Below are 22,072 nucleotides of genomic sequence, written 5' to 3'. Positions count from 1 at the left end.
AACACTTTCAGAAATCTCCACTTTATGACTGCTGGTGCTCATTTTCTCACCGTCTTCGTCACACTCTCCTCTCTCTCTCTCTCTCTCTCGCCTTTTCCCTCCTCCTCATTCCCTCTCGTCTCCCTCCACCCGCATGTGCTCTGCTGTGTGTCTGAGTCTGATCCTCCCTCTTCCCCGCCCCTACTGCTCTGTGTGTGGACAGTCTGGACACGCAGTCACACATGTTGACCAATCGCCTGTGGCTTTCACCAAAGCAAAAGGGGAGGGGGGAGGGGAGGGGACGGCTCCAAATGACGAGCCGGCTCCCGTCGTTCACTTCAAAGAGCCGGCTCTTAGAGCCGGTTCGTTCGCGACCGACACATTACTAGTGTGCACAGCGTCCCCCGGTCCCCTCCTCCTCCCCCTCCTCCCTGTCCAGAACTCGACCTCACCAGTCTGAAGCAGCCACCCTGTCCGTGACAAGTCCGGACCTGTTACTAAGGGCGTTGTCCGGTTAAATTACGGAAAACGTTATCCGGATGTTTGTATTCAGACACAAAGGTCTTACGGACAGAATCCGGAACATTTCTGTTTTTCATGGCCTGTCTGAAGGGGGCTTAAGGCTTGTCACCAGCATTCAGACATCAATTCTGTTTGCTTCACAGCCAGACAGGACACACACACACACACACACACACACACACACACACACACACACACACACACACACACACACACAAGGATTACTGGATTTTAGTTTATTTAAAAGTGGAGCCTGAAGGTGAAAAGTTGTTTTCACTTTGTGGTCCTTAAGTCTTACCCTGACTTCATGTAAAATGTGTTTTCATCACACAAAACAAACAACTTTAATTTGTTTTTATTTGGGGTTTTTTTTTGGGGGGGGGTGTCTTTATCTTTTAGTGTCCCAAGACGCTGCATCTCCTGAGGAGGACCTCATCCTCTAGCACCAAAGTACTTTAATCTCTTTAAGTTAGACCTGTTAGATTATTTAGGGGGCTGAGTTTAACTTTACAGTTTAAATTTACTCCTATTGTTTAATTTTGAACTTCTAAATCTACTAAACCAAATGAGGTCCAACTAACCTTTAAAATGATGATGATAAAACATTTTTACAGCAAAACAAGTGAGCGCTGTTCTCAGGATGGAAACAAACATTAAAATGTGAATTGTTCAACAAAAACAGAAATGTTCTCAATTCATTAATCTTTATTTTCTTGCAAAAATATCTTCATCCATCAGTCAGTTCTTCACTGACTGCAGCCGGTTAGGAAGAGTGTAGCTCCGCCCCCTTCACGTGGAGGTGACGAGGCTTGGCTAAACGCAATGCTCAGTTGCAGTAGTTCTGCAGGTCGAAGATGTTGCAGGGTCTGTGGCAGCACTGCTCAACGATGCCTCTCTTAACCAGCATCTCCATCTGGTCCTTGAAGGCGAACTCCGCCACCTCATTCTCACCGCCATGAACTGGTCCTGGTCCGGTCTTAGGAGAGAGGAAACCTGGATGGGCCAACGAGGCAGAACAGGTCAAGTTATGCGTTGGTTGTTTGACTAATTAATGTGACGTTGCCATATCTAATGTTTAATAATAGCCCAGCTAGCATACACAAATATTTTGATGAGCCCATGTCTGAATCAAACCTTTTGGTCCCTCTTGAAAATCCTCCAAACTACCAAATAGTTCTGGAGTGCGGCCGTGTCTGCAGCTCACCACGCCCCATGACGATGGGTCAGATGTGGAGGACAAACTTTACCACACACCAGTGTGTGTAACAACTTCTGGGACTTTAAAATCTATGTGGGCAAACCCCTGTGGGGCCACCATGGGGCCCAGACATTCTGCTGGCTGGGTAAAGATCTCTACCACCTTAACAAGATTAGTGCATTCCTGCATCAAGTGCTCCGCATGCCACCCGCCCTCTGGTGGAGTACTACATGAGTACTGCAGGAGGACATATAAACCATAGTAGAAAGTTTGATTGTTGTTATATAAGGGCATCAGGGAGTCCAGGAATAGGAGGGCTACAGGATGGATCCCAGCTCTCTCCAGGGAAATTTGCTGCTGTGTCCTTGGGCAAGGCACTTCACCCTCCTTACCTGCTGGTGGGGGTCGGAGGGACCAGTGGCACCTGTTCTCAGCAGCCTCACCTCTGTCAGTGCGCCCCAGGGCAGCTGTGGCTACATTGTAGCTCATCACCATCAGTGTGTGAATGTGTGTGTGTGAATGGATGAATGATACACTGTAGTGTAAAGCGCTTTGGAGTCCTTACTCTGAGAGGCGCTATACAAGTGCAGGTCATGTATCATATGAACATTAGTCAACAAATAGTCATTAAAATGAGAGCTTTTTGATTAGTTTGTGTGTTAAAAGAAGAAAGTGACCAAAGTGAAGGGGAAGCTCCAGTTTTAGAGATCAGCACTTGTTGCAAAATGAGCAGAAATAAAGACAAAGGCTGTACAGACCTGAAAAAGAAGCCAAATAAAACCAGTAACAAGTACCAGGAGGAGCAGAGGTTTACAAATAAACATGAAATGTTGTTTATGTTTCAAAAATCTGAAGATCTTCAGCTTACCTGCGGTCCAGATGTCTGAGTTTTATAAATTATTATTATTTGTGAGATGAAAGATAAAAATGTCATCTAAAGTCTGAATGAGGTCTGGCTTTAGGTCTCACCCAGCAGGGGGTCCACGTCTCTCTTTGGGTTGTAGAAGAACCCTCTGTCCCCACAGACCAGATAGAGGGCATCCACCAGGTGAGAACCACACAGGTGCTGCGGAGGAGCAACGGCCTGGGATCCGGGCCATGAAACCACCAGTAAGACCAGCAGAGAGAAGGACTGGAACCACAGAGCCGCCATGCTGGAGAAGAGCTGAACACAGACCTGGTCAGGATCTACTCACCTGTAGAGTCTGGGGAGGAGTAGGGCAGCTGGTGTGAGGCAGATCGAAGGGGGTTTCCTGCTTTTATACCCCACCACCTCCTCCTCCTCCACAGAGACAATGCCACCCTCACCTTCTGTCAGCTCTCCAGCGTTGTCACGACAACGTGTTTACCTGTTAGAGGAGACAAACCTCCTTAACGCGGACAAAAGAAAACAACAAATATACAAAAGTTTTTCATAAAACAGGTTTAAATGTCCTGAGATTCCAGAAAACAAGCCTCAGTGTGTGTGTGTGTGTGTGTGTGTGTGTGTGTGTGTGTATGACTGACCCGTTGCAGCACTTACTAAAACAAACACAGACTAATGAGCTGAGATAATCTGATCACCTTGTTCAGACAAATATTGACCAGTTAATAAACCTGCTGCGTCTGCTGAAGCTTAAAGAAACTCTGGCAGATTCCAACAAATTTACATGTAAAATCAAGTTTTGTTTGTTTTCTTCCTGCTTTGGAATCAGATGAAGGAGAAACAAACATCGTTAGGAAACAACGGGGACTTGTATTTACTTAAATCGTCATTAGAACAAACTTTATTTACAAATACATAAAAACATCATTAAAATTGGAGTCTTTTCTACATTAAAACAGCAGATTTTTAGAATTTCTGTTCAGTTTGTATGAAAGTCACAGATTCCATCTCAGGCAACATGAAATGATTAGAAATCCTGTTTTGATGACTTTGTTGATTCTGAGTGATAAAAAGGTAACGACCAATCACCTGCCAGATTACTGTGTCCCCTTCCCATTCCGTCTCACCTTTGGTCACATATCGCCTTAGACTTTGTTTGTGGTTTGCCTGTTTCTCGTGGGTTCAACACTATTCTAACAATAGTCGACAGGTTCTCCAAGGCTTGCCACCTAGTACCCCTAAAGGCTTTTCCTTCATCTGCTATCACTGCCCAGCTTCTGATAAATCATGTGTTCTGTCTTCATGGGATTCCCAAGGAGATCCTCTTGGACCGCGGTCCCCAGTTTGTTTCCAGGGTCTGGAAGGAATTTGCCGCCGCTCTGGGGGCCCGTGTGTCATTGACCTCAGGTTTCCACCCGCAGACCGCTTGTTGCTGGCAAAACATCACATTTAAAACGTTTCTTTTTTTTTTTTTTTTTTAGAGATTTGTACCAAAACAATGCAACTTGTTGAATATCCCAGATTTATGATTGGGTGGTCCCAAAGTTCTTCTGAGCAGACCAGACACCACACACGGCAGGAATATCTGATGGGATTATATTTGGAGCTGTTACCGTAATCATGAGTGTGTGTGTGTGTGTGTGTGTGTGTGTGTGTGTGTGTGTGTGTGTGTGTTTGGGGGGGTCATTGTTAGAAGGAGAGTAAGGGTCAGATATCTGCATGAATATCTTACTGTGTGAACCAGGCCTAACCAGATGTTTATATTAATTTGGTAAATTGTTGTTAATATTTGTACTGGATGTTTAATTTTACTTACAAAATAGTCACAACAAATTATCTCCTAATTTGTTGTGATCAAACAATAAAGGAGGACAAAACAAAATGTCAGATTATTCAAAAAGGGGATGCTCAATTTAAAGGGATGCAGTTTAATCGTTTTTGCTGATGAAGTTTTCACACACACACACACACACTGATGGGTTAATGGAGTGTTGATGGAGTTCCTGTTGGAGTTTGTTTTTCTCCTCCAGAGGAAACTCGGCCGACCGTGTGATCTCTCATGGCGATGAAGGAAATGGAACAAAACCCGTTTCTTAGAATTCCAGAATGAAAAATTAGTAAATGATCAATTCTGTCAAACCAAAGTGTAAAATCGGCTTCTTCCTCGAGAAACTAGAATAATTAACAGCAGGTCTTTCAGTGAAAACATCCCCGTGTGCAGTGTTGGGAACGTTACTTTAAAAAAGTAATTAGTTATAGTTACTGATTACTTTGTCAAAAAAGTAACTCAGTTACTAACTGAGTTACAAGATCATAAAAGTAACTAATTACCAACAAAAGTAACTACTTAGTTACTTTTTTCATTAAAGCATGCAAGAATTACTACAATAGTAAAATATAAATGACTAATGACTGAACATAATAAAATGTATGTCCAAATGTTTTATATAAACCTGAATAATTTAAACAAATAAGCACTTAACAAGAGGAACTACTAATAGGAACATTACACTAATCTAGACTATTAAAAGGTCACTGTGTGATATTTAACAAAAACCCAATCAGCTAAAATTTAAAATTGCAAATAGAAACACCTGTAAAGGTTCCCAAGCCTTTAAATGGTCTCTCAGTCTAGTTAAATTACAGAAATAAATGTAATTTTGCACAGCATTCTAATTTCTACAGCTTCACATAATTGTGTCTTTTTAGTAGCATTTCTGTTGCTACTAGTAACGGTTAAATAAATAAATAAATATCCTTTAAAATGACACTAGAAGAGGCACAAGCCTGATGGAGGACTTAAATGTACTAACATGGGTCAGACCCAACCACAGAAGAGCTGAAGCTGGGTGGTAAACACACACAGGTAGTTCTAATAACACCTGAGCTCCATGCCGTCTGAGACAGATGCATCAGTGTTACAGCGGGACTAGAGACACGATCAGGAACAGGTTACAGCTGGATGATCTAGGAAGGTAGAAGATCAGGACGTCTGAGCGGTGAACAGGTGAGCGGACCTTCGGGACGTCCCGCTGTCACGCTAAGAGCACGGCTGCAAACCCGCAGATTTGCTGCTGCAGCAACAAATCTGTGGGTCTGCAGCCGTAGATATTCATCACGTCTTCCTCGTTCTTCACGGGCCATGATGCTCTTAAACATCTGCCTCTTTAGCTCCTGATCAGCTGACGACAGCTTCAACACACCGCACTGCTTAACGCACGCATTTCCTTACCAGTAACAGGAACAACGTTTTGATAAAAGAAGACGTAATTAATTAGTTTGCTTGTTACAGAAAGACATATTTTTTATTAACGCGGTTATTTTAAACGGAGTTATTCCCGTTGTGTCTACAGAATGCAGCGACTGAGACGGTGAGGGTCTCCGCCCACCCGGCCAATCATCATCGTGTTTGTAAGAGCGTTACCGACACCTCTCTCTCCCTGGCTGCAGCTGAAGTGTGGCGGTCGGAAAGCCTCACACTGCTGCTCAACGTTCGACAAGCACATAGTAACGCACAGCGTTCCGTCCCCAGTAACGGTAACGGCGTTGCAACGGCGGGAAAAGTAATTAATTAGATTATTCCGTTACCTATAAAAGAACGCCGTTAGAAACGACGTTATACTTAAACGGTGTTACTCCCAACACTGCCCGTGTGTCTCCCATTGGTCTAACATTCGTTTGGTTTTCAAAACCTTTAAGATCTAGGAAACACGCTGAGATTAGCTCAGATTCATGTAAAACATGAAAACAATGAAAATCAATATTATATGTTGTTTGATTTCTGCTGAGGTTTTCTAACCAAAGAAACATAAAGCAGATGAGCTGCATTTGAAAACCGTCTCTTAGGTCCGTTTAAAAGGAAAAGCAAACCCGAGACTTTTTATTCTTCCTTTCGGATGAGAAGTGAAATGTCTTCAAGGATGCAGAAAAGAGAAAGTGTCCCCTTGTCCTGGATGTCTCAACACCCGTTTTTCCAAATGTATTCTGTTCTGATTCTTTATCCAGAACTAAAACAAGTTCTTCGTCTTCAACCATACTTGTACAGATCGGTGTGTATTTATACGTAGGGACAACTTTACACATTGTGTGGTATTCACCATCTTGCACTTGTGTGTAGAAATATTCCTAAATATAGGAACAGCTCTGAACACGTCCTTTCTTCAAAGAAAACACAGTGCAAATGATCGATAGGCTAACTGGCAGAGTGTCAGTGTGGACAAGGACGATTTACACCGGTTACACCAGACTGGCCATCACCACCACAGATGTGTATAACACCATTGTTCCATTGCTGCTGCCTTCTTCTATACATTTGTTTATCTGGTATTCTGAATGTTGTTGAACTTGACACCTGAATATCTCCTCCAAAAAAGATAGTATTTATTAATGTAATCCATCTAATTTATTAACCTAATCTATCTTTTAGATTATTTCTATTTTTTTAGAAAGCTTTTACAAAAAGCTTCTTAGTCATTTCATGACAGAATTAAAAAAGAGTGATAAATAAGAAAAGACATATAATGGAGTGAAATGACGGGATTTTCCAAGCCAGACCCGTTATACTTCACAGACACATCTCTGGCGTTTACAACCATTCAAACCATTTGAAAATCTGCTGAAAATTAAGCAAGTTAGAGTTATTTAAATAGTACATGCACGATTTGCACCAATGTTACAAAAGGGGGCAGCTGCCTGAGGTAAGATGGCCGCCAGGCTGCTACGTCACACTCCATTGGCGAACAGAGTGGGTGAGCCATCTAGTGCTTGTATACACGTGCATGGTCATTGCCATCGCTGAGCAGCATTCTAACATTATAAAAACTGCTGAGTTTATTCTCAGTTTCAGCAAAAACAGCAGCTCAGTGTCACAAACCTGGGAGATCCCTCACAAGAACCCCCAGACGCTCCTCCCCAGAGACGTAATTTTAACCGAGGACGCCGGGGACATGTCCCCGGCAAAATTTGTGATTGGCAGCTGTGTCCCCCCACTTTCAAAAAAGTCTGCTGATGAGGATTTTTGTTTTACCAGCTCAGATCTTATACCAGGGGTCGGCAACCTGTTCCCATCAAAGAGCCATTATTACCCATTTCCCACAGTAAAGAAAACGCCGCAGTAGCCGCAGCGTTGTGGGCGGGGCCTACCCTCAGACAGCAGAGAGCTGCTCACAACAGGTGACAGCAGCCGGTACCGGTCGCTCGCATGGGCATCGCACCCGTGGGGGATGGGGGGGATGCAACACACACACTTTTCTTATTGAGATCATTCAACACCCACACTTTTCCAGCTGTTTTGCTCACCTCCACACCAGTCTGGTTTCTTTACGTCGCACTCACTCTGTTTGCCTCATCTCCTTCTTCACCTCCCTCTTCTGACAGCCGATGTCGGGTTTCCAGGAGAGCAGGAGAGGGAGGGACGGAAGAGCTCGACTGAATAATTTTACATCTTGACATTAGCTGTACAAAGTCTGAGTTTGATCAAGTGAAGAACAACAATTTGCAGAGGTTTATAACAGGCACGGTGCCAGTTTTTCATTTTTGGGTGGGCCACGGTAATTTTGGACGAACCTTAATAAGCAGCGACTCAGTGAAGCAGGCAGGTCACTCTAGAAAATTTCGTTTAAAAAGACGTCATAAATGTGTTCCCCCGTCATTTTTATTTCTAAAATATGAAATAAAAACTCACAATTTAATTTTCATTCATTTGTCATTAATATGTAGTCTACACCCTTGTGTTAAGTGGACCATCTTCCAGTAAAAGCAAAGCATCCAGCCCACCTCTCCAAATGCGTAAAATGTGCATCAGCCGCTAGTTAGGTGCGCCGCGCGCACCGTCAGCCCAGACAAGAGCAGAGCAAACTGAGAAAGAATAGAGTATAATTCTGTCTGGATGTGGATGGAGATTACATTTTACAGCAGCCTGATCATCATTTAAATACGTAAACCATCACCTGTTTTCTAGTCCACGCTATCAGCATTATTTTAATTGGTCTGTGTGTGTGTGTGTGTGTGTGTGTGTGTGTGTGTGTGTGTGTGTGTTTTCCACTTCAAACTAACCGACCAGACCAGCGTGTCCAGTAAAATATTAATGTTACAATTAAACAGTTTCACTTAACATAAACTTTGTGCCTGATCAAATGTCTCTACAGGTGCTTTCTGAGCTGAAGAGGCTATTCTGCCTCAGACTGGATGCGTCTCCATATTAGAGACGTGAACAAGCGCTATTCAGCCAAAGTTTCAAAATCAGAGAACATTTTTCCAAGTGACACATCCCTCAGAGAGACCGGGTTTCCAGACCGCTTCAGTGGGAGGAAATCTTGCCGCATGCACCGTGGTTCTGCGCTGCGCTGCGCTGCTCTGCGAACCCCTCTACAGATCTTCAGCCCACTGTCCACCATGGGCGCTCCGAGCCGCGCTGAACACAGTGTCCAGTATAAAGCTCTGATGTTCTGATGGGAATCATTTCTTGATTTAGTTACCTCTGCGATGTGCGTAACGATTAAAATGTCAGCTCATCCATGCGCATCAGTGTGCTTCGGGGTAATTCTTTCAAAACAACCAACATCCTTGAGTTTATCTGTCAAAATAAACAGTCAAAAGGAAATATCTGTGACCTGCCATTTAAGTGTTTTGCCTTCATGTGAAGATTGTTGCAAAGAGAAACAATTAAACTTGATTAACCCCAGAGCCGTGCGCACTATGTACTCCGTCACTGTAAATGAGGGGGAAACAATTTAATCGGATCATTTTCTTTTCAACATGGTTTAATGTAAAGTTTCATTCAGTACAAACTTCAGTTACACCAATCTAACGAGACAGAGCCTGGATTTGTATTCTGAACAGTTTAAACATGTTTAAAACGGAGACATGGGTGACGCGTCTAAAATTCGCACCTGCTCCGCTATTATGGAAATTAAACTAACAAGATGAATAACATGAACTTATTTTAGGCACAGACAACATCCTCCACACTTTTGAAAAGTTTGCAACGCGCCTGGTTGCTCGTGTACGTCAAAGTTATCTTTCATTAGACGATAATCAATCAAATGATTTATATAAAGTGGATCCAGAAGTTGTAGCCCATCTCTGCCTTCAATTTTTGGTATTTTTCACCCTGTTGGTGGTTGTACTGAGCAGGTGCCCCTTTTGTCATATACGTTTCTTTTTAAAACGCTGCAAGCACAAGCATGACGCGTCAACCCGGTCTCACAGTAAGATCGGGTTGGACCTGTTCAGGTTTATGCAGACAATCTTTACATTTAGAATTGGCATACAGATGTAAAATTAATGCAGTAAAATATAAATCATTTTATTTAAATATCCATTCATTATTTTACAAGCACAGAGAGCCGCATCAGATGGATGGAAGAGCCGCATGCGGCTCCAGAGCCACGGGGTGGCGACCCCTGTGCTAGCTTACTTTATTGTCCCCAGGAATTTTTAAACCCCACTCAAGTGTATGGTTATTGTCCCCAGCAATTCTGACAACAAACTGATGCCCTTGCTCCTCCCACTTTGCTCCCCTAACTAACACACATTGCCACAAGCTGGCTAATCACACACAGGGGCACCTCCAGAAAATTTTCATAGGGGTGGCCAGATGGGGTCAAACAAATTTTTGGGGCGGCACACCAAATTGATCCTTGTGGTAACTCTGGGAGAGTTTAGCCTGTGGCGGTGAACTGCATTGGTCCTTTATTCATTTTTATTCAAAAAGCAGTACGTATCCAAAACATTTAACCTAAATTTAACAAACACAAACATTTCAGAAAAGTACATTTCAGTTATTTAAAATGTTATTCCTGTTAGATTTGTGTTCTCTTGAGTAAATATATAAGTTTATCTTGTGTTGTAAAAGATGTTTTCTGATTATCATTTTATTTTTGGAAATGATTTTATTTTGGCGATAATAGTTGACTTCACTTCCTGTTCCGGGTTAGCTGTGTGTGAAGCGCGAACTGCTAAAAATGGATGTATGTTTTTCCCTCCTGCGTTGTGGACAATAAAAGAAACGAGAAAAGTAATCAACCGACCAAGTGTGTACATTATTAAGAGAACATGGCCGAAGAAGAAGAAAGCTCCATGAACTTAACAGGTTATGGGCCCAGGCGTGACACAACAGGAGGAAGATGGCAGAGGTTAGTGTTCAACGGAGACGAAAACAGTTACGAACTCTGGGAGGCAAAGTTTCTCGGCCACATGCGGATCATTGGCCTAAAGGACACTATACTATCAGCCGATAACCCAGATGCAGACAAGAATGCTGAATGCTACGCTGAGCTAATTCAGTTTCTTGACGATAAAAGCCTCTCGTTGGTAATGAGAGATGCGACTGACGACGGAAGAAAAGCTCTAAAAATTCTACGTGACCACTACGATAGTAAAGGCAAGCCCAGAATCATCGCACTTTACACAGAGCTGACGTCTTTACAGAAGAAACCAGATGAGACAGTGACAGACTATATTATCAGAGCTGAAAAAGCAGTGACCTCTCTAAGAAATGCAAAAGAAGTCATAAGTGATGGACTTATTATCGCTATGATTTTAAAGGTGGCTTCCTGAAGCTTACAAGCCATTTGCTATTCACACAACTCAAAGCAGTGAAGATTTAACATTCACACAGTTCAAAAGCAACCTACGGAGTTATGAGGAAACCGAGAAATTCGACAACAAAGTGAAAACGGATAACGTGATGAAGGTCGATTTAACCTCAATCACCTGTCATGGATGCGGAAACCGAGGACATTTTGTGAAAGATTGTCGCCAAAAGGGAACACCTAAGTGGTGTAGCTATCATAGAAGCTCGACACACAGTGATGAGACATGTAGAAGAAAAACCAAGCACAGAGATGATGCAAAACTAACTGTAGAAAAACAAGAGGACAAGAAGGAAGAGCAGACGTTTGTATTTAAAGTTAGTCAAAAACTTCTACCTACTGATATAATAAGAGAAGGACTAATGGTGGACTGTGGTGCTACTTCACACATCATTACTGAGAAGAACAAGTTCATAAAGTTTGATGAGACTTTTGATCCAAAGAAACACTACATGGAGCTCGCTGACGGATCCAGGACTAATAACGTCGCACTCAAGAGGGGAGATGCCAACGTCTCTCTACAGGACACACAAGGACACTGTACCACCATAACACTGAGATATGCCCTGTTCATCCCATCCTACCCTCAGAGCATATTTTCAGTGAAGGCAGCTACAACCTATGGAGCACAGGTGATCTTCAAGAAGGAACAGAATGAACTAGTGAACAAAGATGGGACAGTCTTCTCCATCGAAGAACACAACAGACTCTACTATTTAAAAACGGTAAACAATGAAACATCATTCAATGACATGATGTCCTATGACACTGTTAATCTGACTTGTGATGTGAAAACATGGCATGAAATTTTAGGACATTGCAATGTTAGTGATGTGTTAAAGCTACCTGATGTTGTAGATGGCATGAAAATCACAGACAGAGGCGTGTTAGATTGTCATGTGTGCACAGAAGGAAAATTTACCAACAACAGAAACAGACAAAGCGACCCAAAAACTGACCCAAAAATTACAGTTGGTACACACTGATCTAGTCGGCCCCATTGAACCAAGTGGCCAGAGTGGTCACAAGTATGCTATATTATTCACAGATGATTTTTCAGGGGCAGTGTCAGTCTATTTTTTAAAACAGAAAAGCGACACTACAGAGGCTACAGCAAAGTTCCTAGCTGACTGTGCACCATACGGCAGTGTTAAGTGTATTAGATCGGACAATGGCACCGAATTCACAAGCAGTTCCTTTCAGTCTCTTTTAAGAGAAAAGGGTATAAAACATGAGACATCTGCGCCATATTCTCCTCATCAGAATGGTACAGCTGAGAGACAATGGAGAACTCTTTTTGAAATGGGGAGGTGTCTTTTACTAGAAAAATGGCTGCCAAAAGAATTATGGCCTTATGCCATTCAAAATGCAGCACACACTCGAAACAGATGCTACAGTAACAGGACTAAAAGTACACCATATCAGATGTTAACAGGGAAAAGACCAGATCTTTCAAAACTGTGGATATTTGGGTCAGACTGTTATGCATACATACATGACCACAAGAAACTTGATCCCAGATGTGAAAAAGGAATATTTGTGGGATACAGTAAAAATAGCCCAGCATACCTGGTCTATTACCCCCACACAGGGAAAAGTGTCAAAACACAGACTTGTGAAATTTATCAAGAAGAATGCTGTTGAACAACAAACACAGACTGACGAATACGACACAGAAATTCAAACTTATGAGTATGTAGTGCCCTCAAAAGAAAGTACAGAACAACAAAATGAAAATGCAGCAGAAAACAGACCTACTAGAGAAGAGGAAACCAACAAAAATGAATCAGACCTTGACACAGAAAGAAATGAGGGTGATGAGCAAAACAAAACCGAACGCTATCCTAACAGAGAAAGGAAGCCTCCTAAATATTTAGAGGATTACACGTCTAACTGCAAAGAGTTAGGTAATGTAACTTCTGTAAGTGTTGATTATTGTTACAGAGCAACCTGTGGAATCCCCCAAACCTATAAGGAGGCACTGATGTCACCAGAGGCATCAAGGTGGAAACAGGCAATGGCAGAAGAAATCAACTCTCTGAAAGAAAATGACACATTCGAACTGACTACTTTACCCACTGGTAAAAACACCATTGGAGGAAAATGGGTCTACGCCCTCAAAGAAAATGAACAAGGACAAATATTCAAAGCCAGGTTTGTAGCAAAAGGTTACAGCCAAACACAAGGTATAGACTACCAAGAGACATTTGCACCAACAGCAAACATGACATCTGTGCGAACCCTAATGCAAATATCAGTCCAGAATGATCTTATTATCCACCAAATGGATGTTAAAACGGCATATTTGCATGCTCCCATTGAGGAAGAAATACACATGAACCAACCAGAAGGTTTTGAGCAAACAGAGTCAGGAGAAAATTTGGTGTACAAACTAAAGAAATCCCTTTACGGGTTAAAACAATCAGGGAGAAACTGGTACAAACTCTTGACTACCTTGAACAAAATGACTTTGAAAGAAATCTCTCGGATCACTGTGTATACAGAAAGGACATTGACCATGAAACTCTACTGGTTATCATCTGGGTAGATGACTTGATCATTGCAGCTAGCAATGAATACTTGTTAAACACATTCAAAGAAACAATGAGGTCAAAGTTTACCATGAAAGACCTGGGGAAAATATCCAGTTTTCTTGGTATCCAGTTTATACAAAAAGAGGCTGAAATCAGGATGAATCAGAAGAGGTACATTCAAAGAGTGTTGGAACGCTTTGGGATGTCAGAATGCAAACCTAGAACCACACCGTGCGAATTAAAAACGGACAATACTACATGTGGAGGAAGTGATGCAAATGAAACTGTTAACTCAAGAGAGTACAGAGAAATAGTGGGCAGTCTGATATATGCCATGACGTGTACGAGACCAGATATAAACTGGGTTGTTAGCAGACTGTCTCAAACACTAGCTGAACCCACGAGAGAGGACTTAGTAACGGCAAAACAAGTCCTCAGATACCTAAAAGGCACAAATGACTTTGAACTGATCTTTAAGGAAAGTAGTGAGGATCTAGATCTAATTGCTTACAGTGACTCTGACTGGGCGTCCTCTGTAAAAGACAGACGCAGTACAACAGGCTACTGTTTCGCACTTACTGAAGAGGGACAAGTAATATCTTGGAAAACAAAGAAACAGCCTACAGTGGCACTCTCAACATGCGAAGCTGAATACATTGGCCTTGCAACCAGTACTCAAGAAAGCATGTACTTAACCCAACTGTTAAACGGCATGGACAGAAAAAGGTACACATGTACCAAACTGTTTGGGGACAACCAAGGGGCCATTGCTTTGAGTAAAAATCCAGTGAACAGACAGAGGTCAAAGCACATTGATGTGAAATATCACTTTATTCGTGAAGCGATAAATGAAGGAAAAATCCGCATTGAACACTGTCCATCAGAAGAAATGGCTGCAGACATTCTAACAAAACCTGTTACAAGAGTGAGACTCAGAAAGTTCCAAAAATGGTTCTTTGGAAATGCATAAGATGCTATGGGTTAACAGCATGAGAACAAGGGGGGTGTTAGATTTGTGTTCTCTTGAGTAAATATATAAGTTTATCTTGTGTTGTAAAAGATGTTTTCTGATTATCATTTTATTTTTGGAAATGATTTTATTTTGGCGATAATAGTTGACTTCACTTCCTGTTCCGGGTTAGCTGTGTGTGAAGCGCGAACTGCTAAAAATGGATGTATGTTTTTCCCTCCTGCGTTGTGGACAATAAAAGAAACGAGAAAAGTAATCAACCGACCAAGTGTGTACATTATTAAGAGAACATGGCCGAAGAAGAAGAAAGCTCCATGAACTTAACAATTCCAAATTTCATTTACTATTCTATTTTTTAGGTTAACTCACCTGTTGCTGTGTTAACAAAAAAACTATGGAGATAAAAAAAATAATTTTATGGGGAGCAGCAGAAAACATATGCATTGATTTATTTATTCTGATTATTTTTTTTACCTATTAATTGCGTTATTTTTATTTTGTTTTACAATCATGTCTTGAATAAATAAGATCAATATATGGTTTCACTGAACATTACAGTAATATGATTTATTAAAACTGACTTTTCCTAGGAGGCCCAGCACTTTTCTAGGGGTGGCCATGGCCACCCCTTGGGGGCGCCCTTGATCAGACAACAAACAAGAACCAAACTAACTCCAAACAGAACATTTTTGTAAACAGTAAATGACAAAGGAATGCAACATCCAGTGCGTTACTCAACGGTTTTTCAAATTCGAACCTTTTTTTTCTTCCTGACAGACGCCTCCCCTCTGTCCCAACGGCGTTTACCACCTCTGCCATGTCCTCCTGGGCAGCATTCTTACTTCTACTGGTTACCCCCAAGCTGAGTGAACTTCAGTGCCTCAATCTCGCTGTGAATTAAGTTTCTTTTCTTATTTTTTATTTGGGGGGGTGGGGTGGGGGGGGGGGGGTGCTTAGAGACATGATGCTACCAAAAGTATGTTTAATTTAGGGATTTCTGTATTCAACGGATACGAGCACCTGAGTACACATGTGGGATTTATCAACAGTCGATTGCAGAGGAGCATGCATACGAGTGGCCACTACGTGTTTCACTGAGCTCCTCGTCTGTCACCCAGACAAGCTGGTTCTGTCAGAGACTCTCTTGGTCAGCTTTCTTCTCACACCAAACCTATCAGATTCTGGTCTTTAGAAAGAAGAAAGAAGAAGAAAATATCATTTCTATAGTGCCTCTTTGGGTGCTATAGAGGGCCCTTGTCAGGCACGTGCAGGGGGGAGGGGGGTGCTTGAGACCCTGCCCCTTTTGTCCGAAGTGCCCAAAGTGCCCTTTTTCCGGTCGTTCGTCAGATTTTACCATACAAAATTGTTATACTGTGATAGAAATCGGGCACTAGGACCATGCGGAGGTAGCCGCCTCAAGCTGAAGGCTATTTTCCCGTAGACCCGCCTACAAGCTCACTGAGTGGCTCTGCCGCATCATACTAACGTGTGATTGGTTATCCTTGCTGTCGCTCTACCTTGTAGCATTGGAGACGACAGACCGGTGTTTTCCCTGCGGACAGGAGTCTGCGTTCATCTACCTGTAAGTTTTTTTTCTGCCTGCTTCACATCAGCTGGATAGTTTTTAATACCAGAGCTTTTGTTTACGTGCGTTTGAGTCCGTGGTTAGTGTGTGTGGAGCAGAGTCAGGTAGCTGCATGCCTGGGACAGAAAATGAGACATGAGAGAGACGTCTCCTGAAGTGTTACAGAAACTCACAAAGAACCACGGGTTTCTCACTCTAGATTCTCCGGGTCATAACTTCTGAATTACTAATCGACTAAAAATAATTCAAACGGTTTCTAAAAGTACATAAAACTAGCTTTCCAACGAGGTATTACATGATGTAATTCATGTTACTCCAAAAATTGCTATTAGCAGGGCCGGCTTTGGCGGCAGGCGACACAGGCGGCCGCCTGGGGTGCCATCTGATGGATAGGGCGCAAAATTTCAAAAAAAAAAAAAAAAAAAGTTTATTACATTTATGTTTTGTAATATGAAATGCACTCTCTACATACTCAAAATTCCCCTTTGAAATGACATGAAATTAAAACATCAATATTTTAATTCTAATGATCTGGCTGCATGACGAGCTCCCGCTTGGGCCACCGCTCCGACGCATTTGACCGTTAAGGGTGCCGTAGATCACGTACGTGGGTAGCACTGTAGAAGGACTTCCTGTTGTCGCGTTTAAACTTTTGATATTTTACGATGAAAAGAACACCTAAGCCATCGGGATCAGCATTCCGAAAGCGAAGGAAGGAGGAAGAAAAAAAACGGGCCCAAAGCAGAGGTATGTAGACTTTATAAATTTGGCAAAGGAACTTTTTGCGTTACCATTTTAGCTAACTGCCTCTTCTGCCACACACGGTCCACGGACGGACCCTCGCTAGCTGTTTACTACACAATACAGTGTCTCACAACTTTAACCAATTAATTTTACTTTTGAATCGTCGTGTCCAGATGCAGTGAGACATATCTGCAGCCACACAGGCACCTGTTGACACCACGGGGGTGGGACTGTCTTCTACACCTGTTGAGTCACGCATTTGATGATATTGAATGTAAGATTTTTTTTACCGTATTGTCGAGTATGATTGCAGCCTTTTTATGAACTTCCATTTAAGTTTTAAGTACGCATACAATACGAATTTAATATTTTCATATCAGAAGAACGTTAGTGTGTGTAGAAAAATTTCAACTTTGTCCGACACATCGGGCGGGCAGCACCACCGTGGCCGTGGCGGAGACTCCCCCCTGCCGCCGGTCCTGTGTCGGCGTTGTTTAATAAATGAAATCCTCAGAGTGCCTCAGATCACCGGTTCTTCTTCCTCATATTCTACAATTTATTTGATGCTGAAGAGCACCTGAGAGTGAGACATACGCTTTTTCAACTATTCCCCATGGATGCGCTCACTTCCACCTGTTTTTGATAATTTTATTCATGTTTTCATAGAACAGATTAAAAAAAGATCAATAAAATAAAAAGTCCAGTAACATTAAAAACAATGAAAAGCATCACTGCACATGACTGAGGAATACTGAATGTGAAAGTGGCACTGTTCTTAATTCATGCATCAGAGGGTTAAGTTGCTTTGTGTGTGTGTGTGTGTGTGTGTGTGTGTGTGTGTGTGTGTGTGTGTGTGTGTGTGTGTGTGTGTGTGTGTGTTTATTTTCTCACAGAAGAAGAACCCAACACCAGCAGGCTCAGTGCTCCAAACCAACAGCCTGAAGAGACACCATCATCAGCTTCAACAGATGTCTGTGAACATGTATGAGCTGCTGGCCCCATGGATCCTGCTGACTGGTCACAGCAGTTGAACAAAATGGAAAGTAGAACTTTCTTTATGATGACCTTTGATATTTGAGTTTTGCTTTTGATTGCACAGTTTAATGCTGCTGTTGATTTTGCAAATCCCCCCCCAATGACATTTGCACAACATTTTGAGTTGTTGGTTATTGTAATATTCTCAGGTTACTTATCTTTCAAGCTTACATTTATTCTTCAGGCTGTTGACTTTAAAGAGTTGCTGTGTGAATATGTAAAATAAAAAATTAGTAACTAAGGAATAACTGTGGAGTTGCTTTTTCCAATGTGTGGTGGGTGGGTGGACTTGGGTTTGGGTGAGAGGCGTGCGGGCGTGTGTGTGTGTGTGTGTGTGTGTGTGGGGGGGGGGGGGGCAAATGGGCAGTCTCGCCTTGGGCACCAAATTACCTAGAGCCGGCCCTGGCTATGAAAATATATGTAACTCTCGTATAAGCTCTTTTATTATTCATTGTTACATGCTACTCTTTTCATTATGGGATCATGTCATAATATCAAAGGCCTCTCTGTGTTTCTCTCCTGCACAAGCTCTAAAAACAGCTGCAGGAACTCCAAAAGGGAGTGAGACATTGCAGTCTCTTCTTGTACCGGTTACCAAGGATGCTCAAGGCCTCTACACAAAGATTAATAGCTGTATATCTTCTCCTGCACCAGAGAAGGGAGTGTGCACATTCCATCTCCACTCAGTGCCTCTCGGTACCAGTGAATGTATCTTCTCCTGTCATGAATGTATCAGGATGTTCCTGGTAATCTCAAGGATGCATGTTCTCGTGATGAATTAACTGTCCACTAACAAGGCTGTTATTCTTTACCTGTCATGATCATTGACGTATGTACATGGCAAACTACGTATGTAACATTCCTGTAATCTTCAATAAAAATCAGCCGTTTCAGCAGAACGGCGAGAGTCTGTCCGAAGCAACTGACGGGAGCAGGTCGCGGGACCTGCTGTATGTTGCAAAGGCTCTCCCCCTCATGAGCGGTGAAAACAGTGACTGGACTTCTGATCATTTTTCTCCACATTCTGCCAACTCAAAAGGTGTTTAACTCCATCTTCTCCGTACCCGTGCTTGGTCTAACAGAAGAAAGACCAACAAATTTGGCGTCACGAACAGGATTTTTTCTTTTTGAAGAAAAAGGAGTTTTTGGAGGACGATTTGACCAACCGACCCAGTGAACGATCTTGGCACAGAACACCGCGGTGGAAAACAAGGTGAGCAGAACCTTATTTCTAAAAACTGCTCATTGGATTTATCCAAAGCCTTTGTGTCCAGAATCATAGTAGCTGTGGTCCTAAAATAATAGTTGGAGAAGAAAGTGGAGACAAGTGCAGAAAAATAAGAGATTTTTTTTTGTAATGGTTTAATGGTGAAATAAGATAAGGATTTTACAATGGTTTAATGATAAATGAGATAAGGAAATAGTACAGAAGAAGGGTTGGAGGCCCAGGGTTATTAGAGAAGCCCTAAATTCCATTTTCCAGGTCGTGGCTGACCACACTATTTGCTGACGAGTGAATAGAAATATAACGAGGTTATATAAGAGCTTGGCGAAGAGTCCATAGGTGTGGGAACCCTAAAAGTCCAGAGGTCGAGGACCTGGTTTGTGTTGAGGCCCTGGGAGGCTAAAGAGAGCTCCCTAAAGCACAGGTCGAGGACCTGGTTCGGGTTAAGGGCAGGGGAGGCTAAAGAGAGCTCCCTAGATTTTAAAGGTCGAGGACCTTTTGTATGAGATGAGAAAAATGTTCTAAGGTAACTGTTTTTGCATAAAATAAGCAATGTTTAAAATATGACAAGCAGCCCAGTTGAAGCCACGAGAAATAAGGTTTTATTGAGAAAGTCAGCAGAAAAGGCGATGAAGGAAAAAGGGGTAGATGTTAACAGTAGAGGTAACTGGAGCAAGATTTGGGAAGTGAAGGCTGCAGAATCGAGAGAAAAAGGCACAGCTGTAGACAAGCTTCACTGTGTGTGTAAGCTGAGTTCAGCCTGTGTGTGTGAGGCGCAGCAAGAGGCTGCTTACGGCTCTGGATTGAAAGCGCAGCACTAGGAGAGTGCAGAATGCAGAGCAGAGTTTTGGGAGCTCCGTGTGTGTGTGTGTGTGTGTGTACAGCGCTGGATGGTGTGTGTGAAGGCCTGATGCGGTACCAGAAAATAAATAAATAAGATAAATAAGAGCTTTAAAAAGTTGCAACTCGTATATGTAAATTACACTGCAGTGCTAAAATTAATGTTTGGAGCTAAGCAAAATTCAAATTCTGCAACCCTGTTCTGATCAGTCTTTGAACAGAACACCATAAGTTAATAAATAAAAGGTTTTTAAAGTAACATATGTGTATGTATGTGTGTATGTATGTATATGTGTATACATATATATATACATATGTAGTGTACAAGCGTGATAATCATTTGTGTGCGGAGCAGCATGTGAGGGACCCCGATCTGGGGGTTAAGTGGCCTGGAGATAAAAAAAAATAAAAATAAAAAAAAACCAATAAGAAATGCAAGTAAGGTTGTATATGACAGCTTTATTTCAGAAATATATGGATATACATATACATAAAGTCAAATAGCTGCTAAACAGTAAAATCAAAACAGATCTGCAGAAAATAAATATATAAACTATTCCTCAGAGCGCTCTCAAAAAAAAAAAAAATTGCAATTGGATTTGCTCTAATGTTACATAAGGCCTGCTTAAAAGCATAGTAAGCATTAAATTCTGAAAATAACCAGTGCAGTGTTAAATAAATTCTGTGCTTAAAATATTATATATATATATATATAGAGAGAGAGAATAAATAAGTGACGGACTGACTTACTTTAAAAAAAAAAAGACTGTGACAAACAAAGAATGTCTCTGTGCCTTGTGAATGAGTGGATGCGTGTCTTCTTGCATGAGAAGTAAATGCTGCTTTCGCTGGACCTTCTCCTGAATGACTCAGTTTTTAATAGAGGGAGCAGCTGCTTGAGAAACGGTGCGGTCCATGTTTTTGCTAGACGGTTATTTAGTTCAAGAGACTGTGGAAACAATAGAAAAAGAATTTATCGTTAGTGTGATGACAAGTAAATCCTTTAAAATACAAAAGTTGCATGGTTGTGGTTATAAAGGAAGTATTTTGTCTGATTATGGGCCGTGGAGTCAGCTGGACTCTCTCGCTCTCTCTGTTTTTCTGTGTAACATGCAGTTTTAAGCAATTTGTGACTTTAGAAAGGATATTTTTCGGTGTTTTGGACGTACCTTAAGGCTTCTGGTTAGGGTATTCAGGAGATCCTTCCTCTCGGACAGATCTAGTGAGAATGACTGGAGTTTCAGCCTGGGGACCTGACTCCACCCACTTTTACACACAAGAATCCCGTAGTCTAAAAATAGCACAGGGTGCTGCGAAAAGCAGCTCTGAACTTCTCAGGATCATCTTTATGAAAACCATAAAATTAACAAATAATCAGTCAGGAAATAAAATATTTGTTAAATCTTGCTATAAAACAAAATCCAATAATTGTCTTGCCTCAACTTTAAGAACCATTAACGTTAATGGCTGGATTTTGGGACGCTGAATAATGAAAAAACAGATAAACTAAGTATCATTTCCTGTAACCTGGCTAGAAACTGTACTAGGCTGTTTTGAGTTAAAAACTGGTAGTTATTTTCCTAAAATAAAAATAGATAAATAAAAAATGAAAGGAGGGATCTTGCATTTGGGATAGATTGTGCTTAATGTTTAAAACCTGTGTAGAACTGATTTGATGATTCAGAACAAATTGTGCATAGGAAGTAGTTCAGATTTATTTTTGAGTCAATAAAGTCGACTAATTATTAGAAACCATCGTTGATTTTGATTTGTAAAAGAGAAAGTTCTGTCATTTCAACCCAATCAACATATTTAAGGAAAACGTTTGCTGTGCATTGTGGTGGGCATGAACTTTACTGGGTGGGCCTGTCACAACCAGCTGCAAAGAATGTTTGGGTCTGACTTCTATACAAAGAGAACCTGGAAGCTCTCACCAAAAACTGTGACTTATAACATCAAGACGGGGAGCACTACAAGATGG

At 41.8% G+C, this 22,072-nt stretch overlaps 1 protein-coding gene across 1 annotated transcript; it reads right to left on the bottom strand.

Annotated features, from left to right (window-relative positions):
• Positions 1 to 1,188: 1,188 nt before the first annotated feature.
• LOC129159772 (insulin) lies at positions 1,189 to 2,928 on the bottom strand. The gene is made up of 2 exons (XM_054736966.2): positions 2,669 to 2,928; positions 1,189 to 1,494 (listed from the first exon to the last, which is right to left on the bottom strand). Exons 1-2 carry the CDS (start codon positions 2,850 to 2,852, stop codon positions 1,328 to 1,330), a joined length of 351 nt encoding a protein of 116 aa, XP_054592941.1. The 5' UTR covers positions 2,853 to 2,928; the 3' UTR covers positions 1,189 to 1,327.
• Positions 2,929 to 22,072: the final 19,144 nt, after the last annotated feature.

The sequence above is a fragment of the Nothobranchius furzeri genome, chromosome 10 (assembly GCF_043380555.1).
Source record: "Nothobranchius furzeri strain GRZ-AD chromosome 10, NfurGRZ-RIMD1, whole genome shotgun sequence".
In the NCBI taxonomy this organism is placed as follows: Eukaryota; Metazoa; Chordata; class Actinopteri; order Cyprinodontiformes; family Nothobranchiidae; genus Nothobranchius; species Nothobranchius furzeri.
This window is presented reverse-complemented; position numbering and strand designations above follow the sequence as displayed.

Bases quoted from the DNA above. Each gene is read 5' to 3' on its own strand.
- LOC129159772 (XM_054736966.2), bottom strand. From the start codon at position 2,852: ATGGCGGCTCTGTGGTTCCAGTCCTTCTCTCTGCTGGTCTTACTGGTG. The intron at 1,495-2,668 runs GTGAGACCTAAA...TGGCCCATCCAG, and splicing joins AGACGTGGACCCCCTGCTGG to GTTTCCTCTCTCCTAAGACC.